Source organism: Mobula hypostoma, chromosome 10 (assembly GCF_963921235.1).
Source record: "Mobula hypostoma chromosome 10, sMobHyp1.1, whole genome shotgun sequence".
NCBI classification, from domain to species: Eukaryota; Metazoa; Chordata; class Chondrichthyes; order Myliobatiformes; family Myliobatidae; genus Mobula; species Mobula hypostoma.
In genome coordinates this window covers 8,673,846-8,693,936 of record NC_086106.1, presented here as the reverse complement: position 1 = coordinate 8,693,936, position 20,091 = coordinate 8,673,846, and the positions used below count along the sequence as shown (strand labels likewise).

Sequence of the window (20,091 nt, the reverse complement as noted above, 5' to 3'; positions counted from 1 at the left end):
TTTGGTATGCTCCCCCAAATCCTAAGAACTTTCCACAGGGGCAAAATTGAGAGCATCCTGACTGGCTGCATCACTGCCTGGTATGGGAACTGTACTTCCCTCAATCGCAGGACTCTGCAGAGAGTGGTGCAGACAGCCCAGCGCATCTGTAGATGTGAACTTCCCACTATTCAGGACATTTACAAACACAGACATGTAAAAAGGGCCCAGAGGGTCATTGGGGACCCGAGTCACCCCAACCACAAATTCTGCCAGCTGCTAGTATTCGGGAAACAGGACTGCAGCACAAAAGTCAGGCTCCGGGAGAGTTTCGTCCACCAGACCATCAGACTGATTAATTCATGCTGACACAACTGTATTTCTATGTTATATTGACTGTCCTGTTTTACATACTATTATAAATTACTATAAATTGTACATTGCACATTTAGACGGAGACATATGTAAAGATTATTACTCATGTATATGAAGGATGTAAGTAATAAAGTCAATTCAATTCAAAGTCATAAAGGGATGCAGTAGGTAAACTGGCCCACCAAGCATACGAGGATCATCTATCACACATTTACACCAATCCCATAAGATATAGGAGCATAAAAAGGCCATCCAGCCCATCATGTCTGCTCTGCAATTCAGTCATAACTAACTTTTTCATCATCATGCACCGCTCTAACACTTAAGTATCTTAATAATCAGGAACCGATTAGCGACTACCTTAAATACACACAAGGACGGAGCCTCTACAGCCCTAGGATAGCTTCCTCCTCTCTTCCATCAGATTTCTGAACTGCCCTTGAACCCATGAGCACTACCACACTATTCCTCATTTGCCTTATTTATTGATGTTTTTCTTTTAATTCTTAATATTTTATGTTTTGCATGGCAGAAAAGATCAAATTTCATGGCATACAGTACGTCAATGATAATAAACCTGATTCGGATACTGTGGAGTGACACAGTAGAGTACTTTACAGTATCAGCGACCCAGGTTCAATTCCCGCCACTGCCTGTAAGGAGTTTGTACGTTCTCCCCATCACCACATGGGTTTCCACCGGGTGTTCCGGCTTCCTCTCGCAGTCCAAAGGCGTAACAGTTGATAGGTCAATTTGTTATTGTTAATTGTCGCGTGATTAAGCTAAGGTTAAATCGGGGGGGGGGTGCTAGGTGGTATGGCTTAAAGGACTGGAAGGGTACTATATCTCAATAAATAAAAAAATACTGTGTGACAACTTTTTAAACACAGTGGATTGCCTATATATGTAAGGAGCTGTCAATGTGCTTGAGGCAGTAACATTAATAATCTTGAAAAGATAGTTAGACAGATAGATGGACAGTAAGGTTGAGGCGAATATGGGATATTCAGTCAACCTTCCGATTCTTGGGTAAATAGATTTGGTTGGCAGATTGATGTCTTTTTTTTAAAATAGAAGCTTGTATGGCGTATAGCTCCAGGTTTGTGCTCCAAATGGGTTTCTTTTTCCTCGTTTTTTTTTGTTTGTTAGTTGGGTTTTTTGTTTTAGTTAGTAGGGGTTCTTTTTTCCTTCTTTCTTTTTTCAAAAAAATAAAGCTTTAACATTTTGTTATTTTTATTTATTATTATTGATATACTGTGTAGTTTGGTTAATAGTTTGACTCTTATTATACTTATTGATATATTGACTTGATTATTTTAATGTATTTTTCTTTGTCAATTTTCAATAATAATTAATAAAAAGATTTAAAAAGGGGATATTCAGTCAAATGGCCCTAGCTTGGATGGGCACCTTCATAAACATGGGCAATTTGGGCCAAGGTTCCTGCTCCTGTGCTGAATCAGTCTAGGAAATCGTGTGATGGGGGGTTGTCTAATAAGGAGTCCTATCAAAGGAAAGCAGCATCCATCTCTTCTTGCTGTTGCTCCCCTCATCAAAATGCTCCCAGCTCCAATTGACTCACTTTCAAGGACTCTTCATCTCATATTCTTGATAGTTATTGCTTTATTATTTATTATTACGTATTTCTTTCTGTACTTGCACAGTTTATTATCTTCTGCACCCTGGTTGAACACCCTCATTGGGCAGTCTTTCATTGATTCTGTTCTGGTTGTTATTCTATAGAACTATTATGCCCATAAGAAAATGAATCTTAGGATTATATAAGGTGACCTATATAATTGTGTTGGCGCGTGGTCAAGTGGTTAAGGTGTTCGTCTAGTGATCTGAAGGTCGTGAGTTCGAGCCCCAGCCGAGGGAACGTGTTGTGTCCTTGAGCAAGGCACTTAACCACACATTGCTCTGCGACGACACTGGTGCCAAGCTGTATGGGTCCTAATGCCCTTCCCTTGGACAACATCGGTGTCGTGGAGAGGGGAGACTTGCAGCATGGGCAACTGCTGGTCTTCCATACAACCTTGCCCAGGCCTGCGCCCTGGAAACTTCCCAATAAAATAAAATATATACTTTGACAATAAAATTGACTTTGAAATTTGAACCTTGATCAGGAAGAAGGTACAGCAGCTTCAGGCCCCACACCACCAGGTTCAAGAACAGTTATCATCCGTCCACCATCAGGCTCTTGAACCAGTGAGGATAACTTCACTCACCTTAACTCTGAACTGATTCAGACCATAAAACTCACAGTTTCAATAATTATTACTTATTGATTTATTATGTTCTTTTATATTTGCAAAATCTGTTGTCTTTTGCACTTTGGATTTTTGACCATGGTTCCTTGACGTTGTTATAGCTGGGGGGTGGTAGCAGGGATAAGTTCCCACGACCTATTAAAAGCTCTTAATGACAGGCGCTTCAAATAGCCTCTGCCAACCAAGTGCAGCTCCTGGCCTTCACGTACAGCTCAGCTACTAGGCTCAGCAGAACCGTTTCTACTGACAGGAGAAGGGGCAAAGGTGAAGTACTGGCACCTTAAAACCATCACTTCGGGCAGACGGGTCTCCTCAGCCATGGTCGGCAGCTCATCTAGGAGAAGGAAAACTCTGATCTCAAACCTCCGCACCCTTGCAACTATGGTCACTCATGGGGAAAGCTTTGGGAGTAAACCCCGGGGAAAAAAAATAAGGAACTGCAGTCCCTAAGGCAGTTCTACATTGAAATCTATGTGACTGTCATCTCCTGGGATGCTGCTGGTGCCGAACCGTATCAGTCATTCCCTTTCCTTTGGGTTCATGAGATGCATGGAGAAGGGGAGCTTGCTACATGGGCAACAGTTTGCTCTCCATGTTGTACTGCCCAGGCTTGCGTATCGAGACAGTTAGGTTGCAACATCCTACAAATTTGCCGTGAAAACAACAAATTTCATCATGTGTGCTGCTGATATAAAACCTGATTCTGAAGTTTATTTTAGTTCCACATTCCAGCATCTACAGCCTCTTGTGACTGTTGAATCTATTGTCATCTCTGGATTACTCTCCAGTGCAGATACTTACTCTGTTGTAACCACTCCCAGTGTTGTTCCCACTTCTCCATCATCTCGTTCTGCTTCCTCAGCACTTTGTCCATCTTCTCCTGAATCTACAGTCAGAATTAGAATAGAATTCAAACACTGAATATCGCTTCTTCAGTTTGTTACTTGGTAATTGGTGTCACGTGCACTGCGACGGAGCAAAAAGATTTTGTTCGTCGTTTCATCCATGCAAACCTATCCGTACTTAGATGGCCTGACGTATCACATAGAAAAACAGAACGCAGAATTTACTGTGGCATTTACAGAGGAAGTGCAGTTAGGTAGAGAAATAAAGTGCAAAAGTAAGATGAACTGGACCTCTGTGATGGAGAGCACTCAGTACACGTGCTCCTCACACATGCGTTTTTACACACCAACATGGCCTTGTCATTCTGCTGATGTTGTGCTGAGTGTACACACTTCGGTGTCTTCCCCAGTATATTCTCATAATGGGTCCTAAAGGATTTGGGTTTATGGTGTCTTTCCTGCCATAGACTTTGGAATATTCCATTTCTTCAGTAATAAGGATGCGTAAACGTATATATGTTGTTCGTTGTTTTACGACTCCAGCATTTTGTGTGTGCTTCAACGGAGGGGAGTCTAGTTTTCATAATAGATTGTTATCAAGGGCAACCTCAATTCGGGGAAGGAGGAGCAGGAATATTGAGGGGACAGTGATGGTGAGTTGGATCAACCTCATATCAGACAATTGGGACACTGCTGATACATTCTCGCAATGTAAGAGTTACTGCACATAGAGTCGTAATAGCGATTTTAAATGACAGGACCTGACAACAGAACTCAGGACCGATATGGAAGGTGAGTTGGTGTACCTCATTAGCTGCGCAAGAGTTGATCTGTTTAATTACCTCGTCAGAAGCGTGATGCTTTGTGGTGAGCAAGTTTTTGCCCAGCTCAACGCAGGACATGAGTTTCTTGTGCCTGGCTTCAATCTCCCCTCGGAGACTCTGGTGATAGTTCATCAGCACCTCCACAGAAGAAACGTCCCTGGAGAAGGAAAAGAGCCCATTCACCATAGAACATCGTCCACAGCACTGCAGCCACCCCAACATCTCACCTTGCTGTTCAAGGGGTGTTGTGTACAAACATTGTGCAGGTTCAGCTGATCTGATATACTGTAACTTGGCTGTGTGTGGATCATATTAGACACAATACACCAGCGGTAATCTTGAGTCACGTGCTCCTCTACTTTTGCACCTTATCCTGATGGACTCCACTCCAAACAGTGGATTCCTACCCGAAGTGTTCTATGGATTTTGCTCTCACCCTGATTGGAACCTCCAGCATGTTGGCTTCCAGTAATACTTCATAACAAGGCCCAGATGGTGTTGGAATTGGTTGTTTTTATAAATATTTTAATAAGATGAGTTGAATTATTACAAGACTAAAATCATAGTTTTAATTGTAATATCTTTCTTACTGGCATAATTTGTACTTTTATCAATTTGCATCTTAAACAATCTCAACTATTTCTCACAGTATGTGGTGGTTTGTCTCCACTTACTGGCAGAAACTGGTAAAACAGGTACGTATACCTTTTCATTTTTTTAATTGGCTACGCGTTAGCACGTTGTACACGTTATAATGGTGCAGCCTTTTGATTGGATTCTTAAGTTATCTTGAGTATAAAGTAAAGGCATCCGTTAGTCTTGCAAGACCATGGATCTACGCCTGGAAAGTCTTCACTCTCCAGGGCGCAGGCCTGGGCAAGGTTGTATGGAAGACTGGCAGTTGCCCATGCTGCAAGTCTCCCCTCTCTATGACACCAATATCATCCAAGGGAAGGGCATTAGGACCCATACAGCTTGGCACCAGTGTCGTCGCAGAGCAATGTGTGATTAAGTGCCTTGCTCAAGGACGCAACACATTCCCTCGGCTGGGGCTCAAACTCACGACCTTCAGATAACTAGTCCAATGCCTTAACCACTTGGCCATGAGGATAAAGGGGATAGATTTGTCAAAAGTGCCATATCAAATCCGTTGAATCTTTAATTTCTCATCTCTCATCTGGCTTGTATCACTGTACCTTTGTCGGCATAGTATCTGTCTCTTGTCTAAACTTTTAATAAATGGTCACAAAGAATCAAAGTTCCCCCTCATTCCTGAACTCCTAAAAGAACCCAGGGACCGAAAATTACCGAGATCTCCCAATGGTGAGGAACTTTGATAACATACGTTGCCTTCTTGAGGAAATGCTTTACATAGGTATTTCTGGCGGTGGGGAGCGGTGTGCCCGTGATGGACCGGGCTGAGACAACTACTCTGAAGCTTTTTAACATTCCAGCACATTTGAATCACCACACCAGACCATGATGCAAGCTGTCAGGATACTCTGGCCATTACAACCGGAGAAGTTTGTTACTGAGTTTGGTGACATGCCAATCCTCCAAAGAAAGATGTTGGCCTGCCTTCATTTAGATGCATTTTTGTGACTTCAGGCCTTGGCCTGAAATATCGACAATTCCTCTTCCCCACAGATGCTACTTGACCCACTGAGTTCCTCTAGAACAGGGGTTCTCAAACTTTTTTTATGCCACGGACTGCTACCATTAGCCAAGGGTTCCCCACGCCCCAGGTTGGGAGCCCCTGCTCTGGCAGATTCACAGACTGGCTCGCAGGTTAGCAGGTCTGTACTCCGAGCAAAGATGAAGTAAGCTGGCTCTTTGTTCTCTGAAGTTTAGAAGGAGAAATTACATCACTGAATCTTAGGAAGCATTTAAGACTTTCTATGTAATTGTGGGAGATGTTTCCACTGGCAGAACACATAACTAGGGTGGTCAGATCTCTCAATAAGTGGGTGGGCCTTTTAAGGTCCAGAGGAGAAGAAACACCTTCATTTGGAGGCTGGTAAGTATCTGGAATTCTCTACTCCGGGGGTTCCCAACCCAGGGTCCACGGGCCCCTCAGTTAACCGTAAGGGTTCATGGCATAAAGAAGTTTGGAAACCCCTGCTGTACCCTGAATGACTGTGACATTCAGATGGGGACTACATTCAAAACAGACAGCTTGATTTTCTGGTTACTGAGACATTCAGGAGATGTGAGGATAGGGCAAGAATTCCTGGGCATTAACATCTCAAATGAGCTGTTCTGGGCCCAGCACGTAGACACAATCACAAAGTGGGCATGTTTCTACTCTCTTATGTGCTGAAAGAGATTTGGATGTCACTAATTACTCCAACTACTGAACCCTAGAAACGTCCTGAATGGGTACATCGTGGATTGGTACAGAAATTCCAATGCAAAAAAAATGCATAAGGGTGCAGAGAGTCGTGGGCACAGCGAGTCTGTCACGGGTACCACTGTCCCCACTACTGACAGCAACTACCAGCAACATTGCCTCAAGAAGGGGGGCATTATTATCAAAGACCCAACCAGGAAATAAGTCCAATAGGCTGGTCCTGGACTTACTCCCTGGCATAATTTACATATTACTATTTAATTATTTATGGTGCAACTGTAACGAAAACCAATTTCCCCCAGGATCAATAAAGTATGACTTTGACTATTTGAGTAATGCCCTCTTCTTCCTGATACTCTCAGGCAGGAGGTCAAAAGCCTGAAGTCCAACACCACCAGGTTCAGGAACAGCTACTTCCCTACAGCCTCCACAACCCTCAAAGACCTTAAGACCATAAGATATAGGAGCAGAATTAGACCACTTGGCCCATCAAGTCTGCTCTGCCATTTCATCATGGCTGATCCATTTTTCCTCAGCCACAACCTCCTGCCTTCCCCCCCCCCAATATCCCATCATGCCTTAACTAAACAAGAACCTTAAATATACACGAAGGCTGTGGCAACGAATTCAATGAGTTCAATGTGAATTCTGTGGCAACAAATTCAATAGATTCACTACTCTCTGGCTGAAGAAATTCCTTCTCAACTACATTCTAAATGAACGCCCCTCTATTCCGAGGCTGTGTCCTTCGGTCTTAGACACTCCAACCGCACGAAGCACCATTAATAAAGCCTGACTCAGCAATGGAACATCTCTTGTACTTGAATGATCGTGTCTTTTTTGTTGCACTGAGGCCTCGCTCTTCCTTGTTCTCTCTTCACTGTCTTGTATAACTTATGCATAATTTATATTCTATGTTCTGTCGGTACCTACCTGCCTATGACCCTGCTGCAAGCAAATTCTTAATTGTACCTGTACCTCACCATACTTGCTCACTCAACAACGAGCTCACTTGTCTTGAAATGGTGTTGAGGTAGAAGATTAGCTAAGACCGTAATGAGTGAGGGAGCTGACTCTCAGGCCCAGCTGATCAACTGCTGCTCGCATTTCTTGTGCCCTCTTTCCAATTCGATGCACATTCCAAGATTTCCTCTCAGTGAGGCTTTTTGAGCTCCTTGCCCACTCTTACTACAGTCTACACCAACATAGGATCCATGCCCTCTCTCCCTGACACACTCCCTGCCCCTGCCCAGTCCTGATGCATATTTTGCCATCTCTGCCCAGCGGCCTGGCACCTACCGGGGCTTCTCGCCTGTGCCGATCTGACAGATAATGCTGTCCATCCAGCCCACCAGCTCGCGGACCAGGCCGAAGAAGCGAATCTTGTCGCTGGTCGTGGTAAGCTGCAGCTTCCGCTGTTCGCAGGTGCCCAGTAGCTCCTTCCAAGCCTGCATCACTCTCTGCTCCTGGACTTGGATGGCCTCGGCATTCTCACCGGCGTACACCGTGCGTAGCTGGGCGGCATGCTCCTGTAACTGCCTCACCTGGTAATTGAGAAGACACTTTTCTTCATAAGAGTCGTGGAGAGCCACAGTGCCAAAACAGTCCTTTCAGCCCATTGTCCATTCCAAACATCAAGCATAGAAACATAAAAAAATTAAAGCACAATACAGGCCCTTCAGCCCACAAAGCTGGGCCAAACATGTCCTTACCTTAGAACTACCTAGGCTTACCCATAGCCCTCTATTTTTCTAAGCTCCATGTACCCCTCCAGGAGTCTCCTAAAAGACCCTATTGTTTCCGCCTCCACCACTGCTGCTGGCAGCCCTCACCACTCTCTGCATAAAAAACTTACCCCTGACATCTCCTCTGTACCTGCTTCCAAGCACCTTAAAACTATGCCCTCTCGTGCTAGCCATTTCAGCCCTGGGAAAAAGCCTCTGCCTATCCCCACGATCAATGCCTCTCAACACCCAATTCTACATTAATTCTATTTTTTACATTGAGATTCAGATTTCATTATCACATGTACAGTACCAGTGTGTATAGCTGGGGTGCCTAAGACTTCTGCACAGTACTGTATTGGCCAACTTAGAGTGGAGGGTGTTTTTGTAAATCTGGTGGGAGCAAAAGATGTTGGGAATGGCGACGGTGGAACACTGTGAGAGGGGTGTGGGACAGGTGTTAGAGAAGGGGTGTCAGAACGGGGTGGGGGTGGCGCAGGTACAGACACACCCAGCCCCGAGATACCAGGCCAGGTCATTTGATTCCAAACAATTGGTTCATTGATCATTACAGAATGCCTCTCTGGTGCTTCCCGCTCCCTTCCCATTTTCCCAAACATGATTGCCCTCTCCCTGCCCCTCCCACTCTTAGTCCACAATAGGATTGCACAACCTTTATACTGTTCATTGAGTATATCAACTCATAAATTCTCAAATACAGTATACTAATAACATTGTTTTTCCTAAGGCTTGAGGAAGACTCAGGACAAGCTCACAGACTTCTTCCCTTGGTGTATAGGAGCCTGAGAGGTGATCTTATAGCGGTGACACAAAGCAGGTGTATAAAATTATGACCAGCACAGGGTGAGTGCACTCAATCTTTTGCCGAAGTGGGTGAAATCAAGAACTAGAGGGCACTAAAAACACAACAGATTGCCAGAAATCCAGAGTTCTCTGAGGCCACCATTGGCCAGAGTCAAAAATGGACGTTGTGTCCTATCTGTCTAGATACACAAGCCTGGGCAGTACAATATGGAGAGGAAGCTGTTGTCCGTTTCACAAGCACCCCCTCTCCAGGCATCTGATGAACCCAAACGAAGGGCAGAAACCGATACAGTTTGGCAGCAGCAGCATTGCAGGAACTGCCGGTCAGCATTGAACTCAACATAGGACTACTTCAGGGACTCCAGCTCCGGATTTTTCCCTTGGGGTTTACTCCTGAAGCTTTCTCCCCCATGAGTTTGAGATCAGAGGTTTCCTTCTCCTAGATGAGCTGCCAACCACGGCTGATGAACCCCATCTGCCCAAAACAACTAGTTTTAAGGTGCCAGGAATCTGCTCTTGCCCCTTCTTTTCGTAGCTAAGCCACACATGAAGGCCAGGAGCTGAACTTGTTGTCAGAGTTTTTTTGTGACACACACCATTGGGAACATTTAATAGGTAGTGTGAATTTAACCCTACTACCCCCCTCCCACAACTATTACAACCTTAAGAAATCCAGAGCGACACACACAAAGTACTGGAGGAACTGAGCAGGTCAGACAACTTTTATGGAAAGGAATAAAGAGTTGACATTTCTGGCTAAGAACCTGCAACAGGACTAGACAGCATTAGTTTAAATTGAAAAGGCAAAAAAAATAGTAACTTAAAGTTTACAAGACACATGGACAGGTACATGGATAGGAAAGGATTAGAAAGATGTGGGCCAAAGGCAGACCAATGGGACTAGCATCTTGTTCAGCTTGGGCCAGTTGGTCTATGAGTTGTCTATGATTCAAAGTCCACGTAACCATGTCCTGTCCTCATCACTGCAGTTGAGCCATTGGATCCAGACATCATCATTTGGCACCGGTGGTGAGGAACAAGAAGGCGTGGTCAAGGGAGGCAGTGGAGCGCTTACAGGACTGCTTTGAATTGGTGGACTGGACAATATTCAGGGGCTCATCTTCAAGTGTGAATGAACACGCCACGGTTGTCACCAACTTCATCAAGACCCGTGTGGATGAGTCTGTGCCTGCACGGACATATCGTACAGACTGTACCCAAACCAAAAATAACTGAAGAACCCGGACATTCGTAGTCTGCTGAGGGCTATCAAGAACAGTCAGTGACTCAGCACGATAAAGAGCTCTAGGTACGACTGATGGAATGCTATTTTAAAAGTGGGAAAAACCGATCCTGATTGAATGTAGAGACAGAATTGGATGTAGGTCAGCTCCAGCAGGGTTTGCAGGCCATTAACTCCTTCAAGGTGAAACCTAACAATAAATGGCCATGATGCTTCACTCCCAAATCAGCTTAATGCCCTTTACGCACGCTCGGAAAAGGAGAATAAAACTGCACCTGTGAGAATTCTTGCAGCATCTGGGGACCTTCTGATCTCTGCCTCGGAGGCTGATATCAGAACATTTTTTTTAAGAGGGTGAAGCCCTTGCCAGGCGGTCCTAATGGTGAACCTGGCAGGGCTCTGGAAACCGTGCCAACCAACTGGCAGGAGTGTTCAAGGACACCTTCAACTCTCTCACTGCTGCAGTCAGAGGTTACAACTTACGTCAGAAAGGTGACAACTAAATCAGCGCCCAAGAAAGCAAGGTGAGTTGCACTCACATCTACTGTGACGAAGTGCTTTGAGAGGGTGATCATGACCAGGATCAACTCCTGCCTTAGCGAGGAACTGGACCCTCTGCAGTTTGCCTATTGCCACAATAGGTCTACGGAGGATGCAATCTCACTGGCTCTCCACTCAGCCTAGGATCACCTGGACAACGGCAAGACCTATGTCAGGCTGTTGTTTATTGACTGCAGCTCAGAATTTAACACACCCTAATCAACACACAGTTCTAATTAATAAGCTTCAAAGCCTGGGCCTCTGTACCTCCCTCTGGAACTGTATCCTTGACTTCCTCACCAGGAGACCACTGTCAGCATCGATCAGAAGTAACAATTTCTCTTTGCTGACTATCAACACTGGCACATCTCAAGGATGGGGGTTCAGCCCACTGCTCCACTCTCTGTACACCCATGGCTGGGTGGCTAGGCACAGCTCAAATGCCCTCATTAAATTTGTTGATGACACAAATATAGTTGGCACAATTTCAGATGGCACTGAAGAGGCATACAAGTGTGAGATGGATCAGCCGGTTGAGTGGTGTCACAACAACCACCTTGTATACTTTATACTTTATTGTCGCCAAACAATTGATACTAGAACGTACAATCATCACAGCGATATTTGATTCTGCGCTTCCCATTCCCTGGATTACAAATATTAAATATTAAAAATAGTAAAATAGTAAACATTAGTAAATATTAAAAATTTGAATTATAAATCATAAATAGAAAATAGAAAAATGGAAAGTAAGGTAGTGCAAAAAAACCGAGAGGCAGGTCCGGATATTTGGAGGGTACGGCCCAGATCTGGGTCAGGATCTGTTCAGCAGTCTTATCACAGTTGGCAAGAAGCTATTCCCAAATCTGACCGTACGAGTCTTTAAGCTCCTGAACCTTCTTCCAGAGGGAAGAGGGACGAAAAGTGTGTTGGCTGGCTGGGTCGTATCCTTGATTATCCTGGCAGCACTGCTCCGACAGCGTGCGGTGTAAAGTGAGTCCACGGACGGAAGATTGGTTTGTGTGATGTGCATTTTGTGTGTTTGTATTCAACGTCAGTAAGAACAAGGAATTGACTGTGGACTTCAGGAAGAGGAAGTCAAGGGAAAACACACCAGTCACCATCGAGGGATCAGCAGTGGAAAAGGTCAGCAGTTTCAAGTTCCTGGGTGTCAGTATCTCTGAAGATCTACCAAACGCTGGGTCTAATATACCGATGCAATTAAAAAGGAGGCACGGCAGTGGCAAATTTCTACAGACGTGGCGTGGAGAGCATTCTAACTGGTTTATTCACCATCTGCACAGGATTGGAAAAAAGATGGAAGAAGTTGTAAACTCAGCCAGCTCCATCATGGGCACTGGCGTCACCAGCATCGAGGTACAGGGACCTAAAGAAACACACTCAGTGTTTCAAGAAACAGCTTCTTCCCCTCTGCCGTCAGATTTCTGAATGGAACCCATGAACACGACGTCACTACTTTTTTCCTTCTATTTTCACTAGTTATTTAATTTAATGTTTTATTTATAGTTCTTATTACAGTGTAGTTTTTAAATTATATATTGCGATGTGCTGCTTCTGCAAAACAACAAAGTTCACGACAAATAGCAGTGATATTTATCTTGATTCTGATTCTTTATTGAGTGCAGAACATCATGAATGGCTTGCAAGATCAGCAAGTTAAATTTGTCACCTGCCTAGGCTGTTGTTCTGCCATTCATAGAATAGGCAATACTGTGCAAAAGTCTTACGCATACACACACACACACCCACACACACACACACACACACACACACACACACACACACCTAGGGTGCCCAAGACTTCTGCACAGTCCTGTATTTGTTAACGTAGAGCAGAGTGAGAGTTTGTAAATCTGGTGGGAGCAAAGGGTGCTGGGAATAGTGAGGGAGGAGTGCTGGGGAAGGGGTGTGGGACAGGTGGCAGAGAAGGAGTGCCAAGGGCAGGCGTGGGGGGTGGGGATTGGTGCCAGTGCAGACACCAGGCAGGTCATTTGATTCCAAACAATTGGTTTATTGACCATTACAGAATGCCTCTCTGGTGCTTCCTGCTCCCTCCACTCTCCCTTCCCCTTTTCCCAACCATGATTCTCCTCTCCCTGCCCCCTTCCCACTCCCAGTCCACAACAGAGACCCAGATCAGAATCAGGTTCATCATCACTCACATGTCATGAAATTTGTATTTTTATGTGCAATACATAAAGTTACTTCAGTATTGTGCAAAAGTCTTAATGTGCCTAAGACTATCTTCCTCAGTACTGTAGAAAAGTACAGCATAGGAACAGGCCCTTGACCCATGAAACCATTTTAAACTACATCTTTTCTGAATGTATATAAAGCACAGAACAGTACTGTATGGTACAGGCCCTTTGGCCCACCATTTAACCTACTCCAAGATGAATCTAACGTTTCCCTTCCTTGTCGCTACACCAACCCCCACATTTTCCTTCATCCATTTCCCTCCATTCTCTGCACAATCATTTTACAGACTGTTAAACACCATTATTGTATCTGCCGACACCGTTTCCCCTGTCAGCCTGTTCCAGGTACCCACACTCTCAGCGTAAAAAACAACAGGTCCAACATTTCCCCTTTCACCTTTCCTCTCCCAAACTTAAATGCACATCTGCTAATACTTGATATTTCCACCCTGACAAAGGATTCTCAGTCAATCCCATCCATGCCCCTTGTAAATTTTATAAATGCACTGTAACGACTGAACCAATAGGTTGCACGCAACACACACGAATGCTGGAGGAACTCAGCAGGCCAGGCAGCTTCTGTGGAAATGAATAAACAGTCAATGGTTCAGGCTGAGACCATTCTTCAGGACTGAGAGGAAAAGGGAAAATGCAAGAATCAAAAGGTGGGGGGAGGGAAAAGGAGGTTAGCTAGAAGGTACACACACAAAAATTGCTGGTGAACACAGCAGGCCAGGCAGCACCTATAGGAAGAGGTATAGTCAACGTTTCGGGCTGAGACCCTTCTAGCTAGAAGGTGCTTGGTGAAGCCATGTGAGTGAGAAACGTAAAAGGCAGGAGAGGAAGGAATCTGAAAGGAGAAGAGAGTGGATCATTGGAGAAAGGGAGGGAGCAGAGGACCAGGGTGAAGTGATAGGTAGGTAAGAAGAGGCAAAAGGTCAGAGTGGGGAAACAGGGGAAGAGAGGAAGGAATTGTTGACCGAAAGGAGAAATTGTTATTCATACCATCAGGTTGGAGGCTACCCAGAAGGAACGTAAGCTGTTACTCCTCCACCCTGACGGTGACCTCTTCTTGAGGCCACAGATGGAATGGGAATCGGAATTAACATGTATGGCCACCGCGAATTTCCGCTTTTGGCGGATGGGGCAGCGGTACTCCACGAAATGGTCCCCCAGTTGACGACGGGTCTCACCGATGCAGAGCAGGCAGCATCGGGAGCACCGAACCCAACCGGCGACCTCAGTAGATTTGCAGGTGAAATGCTGCCTCACTTGGAAGGTCTATTTGGGGCCTTGAATGGAAGTGAGGGAGGAGGTGTATGAGCAGTTGTAGCACTTCTTAGGCTGCTTGCAAGGTTAAGTGCCGGGAGGGAGGTTAGTGGGGAGGGACGAATGGACAAGGGAATCGCAGAGCAGCACTCTCTGCAGAAAGCAGAGAGGAGCGGGGGGAGTGGTGAAGATAGGTTTAGTGGTAGGATCACGAACACATTGAGTTTACAAGCTGAATCAGGACATACAGCATCCAACAGACAAATACCTGCACAACCAGGGCTTGTATATCATGTTCAAAGGAACTCAGCATTCGTTGTAGAGTAAAGGTGCTACTGGAATCGCCGACCGCGACGTCCGGAAGCAGTTTGTGTTTCTCCTCAATGTGGCCAGCAACCTCCTTACAGTCACTGAAGAACTTGTGCAGCTCCTGGGAGGCCGACAGCATCTGAGCCCGTGTCTCTATCAGCTCCAGCAGGTCCGCCCAGGCCTCGCCGACTCCGTCCTTCCACTCCGCGATGGTGGCGGCGTCGCTGTGGCCGTAATCGATCAGCTCGTCCACCATCTGATTCACCGTGTTCACCCGCTCCTGCCCGATCATCCCAGTCTCGTGGGCAAACTCTGTGAATTTCTCCAGTAGTAACTGAAGGAGAGAACCAGAGCATTTCCAATCTTTATAAACAATTACATTAAAGAATCATAGAGAAACATGTCTCTGCTTTTTCAAGAGGTCAAGGAGATACGGTTTGCTACCAGACACATTAACAAACATCTACAGCAGGGGTTCCCAACCTAGGCTCCACGGACCCTTTGCTTAATGATATTGTTAGTTAGTTAGCTAGTTCTCCCCCACACCAATATGATGCATTAGGTGGAAACTCTGCTGTTTCTTCAGCACTTGTTTGTTTTACAAGGCAGAACTGTTTGCTCGATGCTCAACGCAGCACGAGTAGAACTCCTTCAAGGAGCCAGCCGGATTTGAAGCAGGGACATCTCACTCCGGTCTGGTATGGATGCCATGACACCACCAGTACAGGTTTGATGGTATTGGTCCATGGCATAAAAAAGGCTGGGAACCCTTGCTCTACTGATATAATGTTGGAAGTACCCTGACTGGTTGCACCATGATCTGGGGCAGGAACATAAGAGTCTGCAGAGTAGTGGATGCTGCCCAATACATTACCAGCACATCATCAGTACTATCTACAGGAGGTGCTGCCATTATCAAAGATCCCCCCCATCTGGGCCTTGCCATCTCCTTGCAGCAACAATCAGTCAAGAGATACCGAAGCCTTAAGCCCCAAAACCACCAGGTTCAAGAGCTCTTAGTTCCCTTCAATCATTCTATCCTTGAACCAACCGGCACACAGCTAATCACGACAGTCTACAAACACTAAGGTCACTTTAAGGACATTGCTTTATTTTTTCTGTTCTGTGTTCTTTCTTGTAGAAATTAAGCATAATACACAGGTCAATAGGGCAGTTATGGAATGCTTGCTTTTATTAGTCGAGGCATTCAGTTCAAAAGTCAAGAGGTTATGTTGCAACTTTATAAAACTCTTGGTTAGGCCGCACCTGGAGTACTGCATACAGTTCTGGTCACCCGATTATAGGAAGGATGTTGAGAATTGGAGAGGGTGCAAAAGAGGGTTACCAGGATGCTGCCTGGTTTAGACAGCATGCGCTATCATGAGAGGCTGGACAAATTTGGGTTGTTTTCTCTGGAGTGGTAGAGGTTGAGGGGAGATCTGATCGAGGTTTATAAGATTATAGAGTAGGGTGCATCTTTTTCCCAGGGTTGAAATGCCTAATACCAGAGGACATGCATCGAAGGTGAGAGGGGGTCGGTTCAAAAGGGTGATGTGAGGGGTAAGTTTTTCTACTCAGAAAGTGACAATAGACAGTAGGTGCAGGAATAGGCCATTCAGCCCTTCGAGCCAGCACCGCCATTCACTGTGATCATGGCTGATCATCTACTATCAGTATCCAGTTCCTGCCTTATCCCCATAACCTTTGATTCCTTTGGTGGATGCCTAGAATGCACTGCCTGGTATAGGGATGCAGGCAAATGCATTAGAGACTTTTTAAGAGATGTGTAGATAGGCACATGGATGTAAGGAGGGAGGGAGGGATATGGACATTGTGTAGGTAAGAGGAATTAGTGTTCGGGTGTTTTTGATTTACTTTTTAGCCAGTTCAGCACAACATTATGGGCCGAAGGGCCTATTCCTGTGCTGTATTGTTCTATGTTCTAACACATTAATTGTATGTATTTTTGTGAATTCTGCTTATTTGATACCATGTGCCTGTAATGCTGCCACAAGTAAATTTTTTACTGCACCTGTGCGAACAGTACTTGTGCAGATGACAATAAACTTGACTTTGACCCAGTAACACTAATCCCATTTTATTCTCCCTCGATCCTCATCAATTCACACCCCCTTCTGCCCTACCCCTGCCAGATGCTACCACTACACACACACACACACACAATTTACAGCACACAAGCTGCCTTGTAAAATTTCTCCCACAGTAGAGGTGTACAAAATTAGAGGACATACTGTAGGCTAACCTGAGAGGAGAACGATTTAAAATGGGCCTATAGTGAGAGGCAACATTTTCCACACAGGAAGTATATGGAATAAGCTGCCAGAGGAACCTGTTAGGGGTGGTATAATTACGACATTTAAAGGCAATTGGACACGGACATGGACAGGAAAGTTTGGCGCAGGGGTTCCCAACATTTCTTATGCCATGAAGAGATACCATTAACTGGGAGGTACATGGACCCCAGGTTGGGAAACCCTGGTTGGGAGGGATATGGACCTCAACCAGGAAATGGGACAAGCTCAGTTCGGCACCTTGGTCAGCATGGACCACTTGGGCTGAATGGCCTGTTTTCCATGCTGTACAGATAACTGTACCTGTTTGTGAAATATCATCATCTCAAGGGCAAGGAGCTCGATGCCCTAAAATCTTGCAGAGAACAATGATGACAAGTACGTGCGAAATGCATTGGGGTCAGAAGTTATATCTTTAGCATTTTAACTGCCCACCACCTTTCCAAGCTCAACCTGCTCATTGGGTCATGGAGAGACACAGTAGAGAAGGCGGCCATTTGGCTTACAGAGTCTATACTGATAATCCATTTTTACCCAACTTTACAGCAGACCCATCAAAAACACAGCAAAGTCTGAAGGTACTGGAAATCCAAAGCAACTCACACAGAATGCTGGAGGACCTCAGCAGGTCGGGCAGCATCTATGGAAATGAATGAACAATCGACGTTTCGGGCCGAGACCCTTCTTCAGGACTGAGAAGGAAGGGGGAAGATTCCAGAATAAAAAGGTGGGGGAGAGGGAAGAGACTAGCTGTAAGGTGATAAGTAAGACCAGATGGGTGGAAAAGGTCAAAGGCTGGAGAAGAAAGAATCTGATGGGACAGGAGAGTGGACCATAGGAGAAAGGGGAGGAGGGGACCCAGGGGAAATAATAGGCAGGTAAGAAGTAAAAGGTCAGACTAGGGAATGGGGGGGGGGGAGGAATTTGTTTACTGGAAAGAGAAATCTATGTTCACACCATTAGATTGGAGGGTACCCAGATGGAATATAAAGTGTTGCTCCCCCGCCAAGAGGAATCCAAGGACTGTCATGTCAGAACAGGAATGGCTATCGGAATTAAAATGCTTGCCCACCAGGAAGTCCCACTTGTGGCGGATGGCGTGGAGGTTGTTGATGAAGTGATTCCGCCCAATTTACGTCGGGTCTCACCAACCTGGAGGCGGCCAGTCAAGAGCACCGAACACAATAGGCGACCCCAGCAGATTCACAGGTGAAGTGTTGCCTCATCTGGAAAGACTACCCGAGACCCGTACAGTAGACCCTTTTTTTTTTATTCGTCACCCAGTCCCCTCAATTCTACACAGATTCTATCACTCACCTACAATCTTGGAGTAATTGCAAGCAACTAATCAATTTACCAACTCCACATGCATTTGGAATGTAGGAGGAGACTGGCACGGTCACAGGGAGGACCTGTAATCTCCACGCAGGCAGCACTGGAAATTGGGACTGAAGCCAGATCTCTGCTGCTACAAGGTACCAGCTGTCCTACTGTGCTGCCCCACACATCACACCACTTTCACCACCAAGTCTCACTCACAGTGACGTGCTCATAATCTTGGCCAAGTTCTGGAGATCCTGCGACCACTTCTCGCTCGGCAATCCACTGCTCGAGCTCGTCGACCTCACGGTTCAGCTGGAAGAGCCAGTAGCGCTGCTCCAACTTGCCCTTCCGCTCCTCGGCCAGGTCCTTCAGGCTCACGTACAGACGGTCGATCTGCGATTGCTGCTTGCTGAGCTGCTCGCTGTACCAGAAACACAAGGGGTTAACTCCCTGTAGGAAGCTCTAGGTCACCTGGCTAGAGAAAGGATGTCAGTCAGCTAGAAGAAGGTGCAGAAAAGATTAACAAAGGCATTAGCGGCATGGGAGGTCTGAAGTCGAAAGGAGAGACTAGAGATGCTGGGGCTTCTTCCCCTGCAGTGTAACAGACTGGAGGGTAACCTTACAAAGACATATATACAATCATGAGGGGCATAACTAAGGCGGATGGTCACAGTCTTTTTCCCCAGTGTAGGGGAATCTAAAACCAGGGGGCACAGGTTTGAAGTTTGAGGGGAAGGATTTAAGGGAGATCCCAGGGGCATCTTCAACACAGAATGGGTGGTGGGAACAAGCTGCGAGAAGAAGCTGTAGAAGCAGGTGTTCGCCAGAAAGAACTACAGTCTACAAATCAGTGAATTCGAATGACTCAAGGACAGTGGAAGTCGACAAACCAATCGTCTTTGTTCTTGCCATGAGGTCGAAGGAACGGAGGCTGCCATTTTGTGAAGCTGCTCTGCATCCTCCATTTTGTGAACTGGTTTTGCTTGGCTCAGTCAGTGTTTTAAAGTAGACTCAATGATGCTCCAGGTAATCTGCTGGATTAGAGATAATTTTCAAATAAGAAGTTATTTGTGAGGTGTTCTTTGGATAGATATAACATGCAGGTTTAAGAATGGGGGAGTCTCTGTCTGTAATGAGTGATTAGAACTGGCTACATATTTGGTACCCTATTTAAAACAAAGAGCCATAGATTGACACATGTGGAAGAAAGACAATAAATGGAAGCAGGCTTGGATCAGAACCAAAAAGAAGGTGCTGTAGGTCAGTCAGATGACCCATGCCCAATAACACTGAAATGCAACATTTGAACTGGTAAGGACTAAATATAAAAGCAGTGGCTTCGATTGCAAAATACACAACTCTCTCCAGAGAACAACCATCATGGATGTGGAAGTACCTCACGGACACGGGGAGAATGGAGGGGGGCCACAAGGAATATATGGGCCAGCATTTACTGCTTTTCTGGTTAGTACCTTTTCTATTCCTTGAATGTTCATGGAGGGTCAGGAGAACTATGGTGTGCGCATGGGTATTTGTTTGTGTATATTCACATGCTCTCTCACTGAGACAATAAAGGTACTTTTTGGCAAATACCAATTTTCTCTGTGCCTAATTGATAATTATTAATAAGGAGTATATCCTTGTAACACCGCTAAGTACAGTCTTTAAAAGACATTTGGACAGG

General features: G+C 45.4%; 1 protein-coding gene across 8 annotated transcripts in view; it reads right to left on the bottom strand.

The window, feature by feature from the left end:
- LOC134352634 (spectrin beta chain, non-erythrocytic 1-like) overlaps positions 1–20,091 on the bottom strand; it is a 223,155-nt gene that overhangs the window by 30,290 nt on the left and 172,774 nt on the right. For all 8 annotated transcript variants that reach the window (XM_063059956.1, XM_063059955.1, XM_063059954.1 and 5 more), the window contains 5 exons: positions 18,624–18,828; positions 14,732–15,106; positions 7,943–8,187; positions 4,312–4,450; positions 3,426–3,510 (listed from right to left, as the gene is read on the bottom strand). In XM_063059956.1, the coding sequence (XP_062916026.1) occupies positions 3,426–3,510; positions 4,312–4,450; positions 7,943–8,187; positions 14,732–15,106; positions 18,624–18,828 (1,049 nt within the window). The remainder of the gene's footprint in view (positions 1–3,425; positions 3,511–4,311; positions 4,451–7,942; positions 8,188–14,731; positions 15,107–18,623; positions 18,829–20,091) is intronic.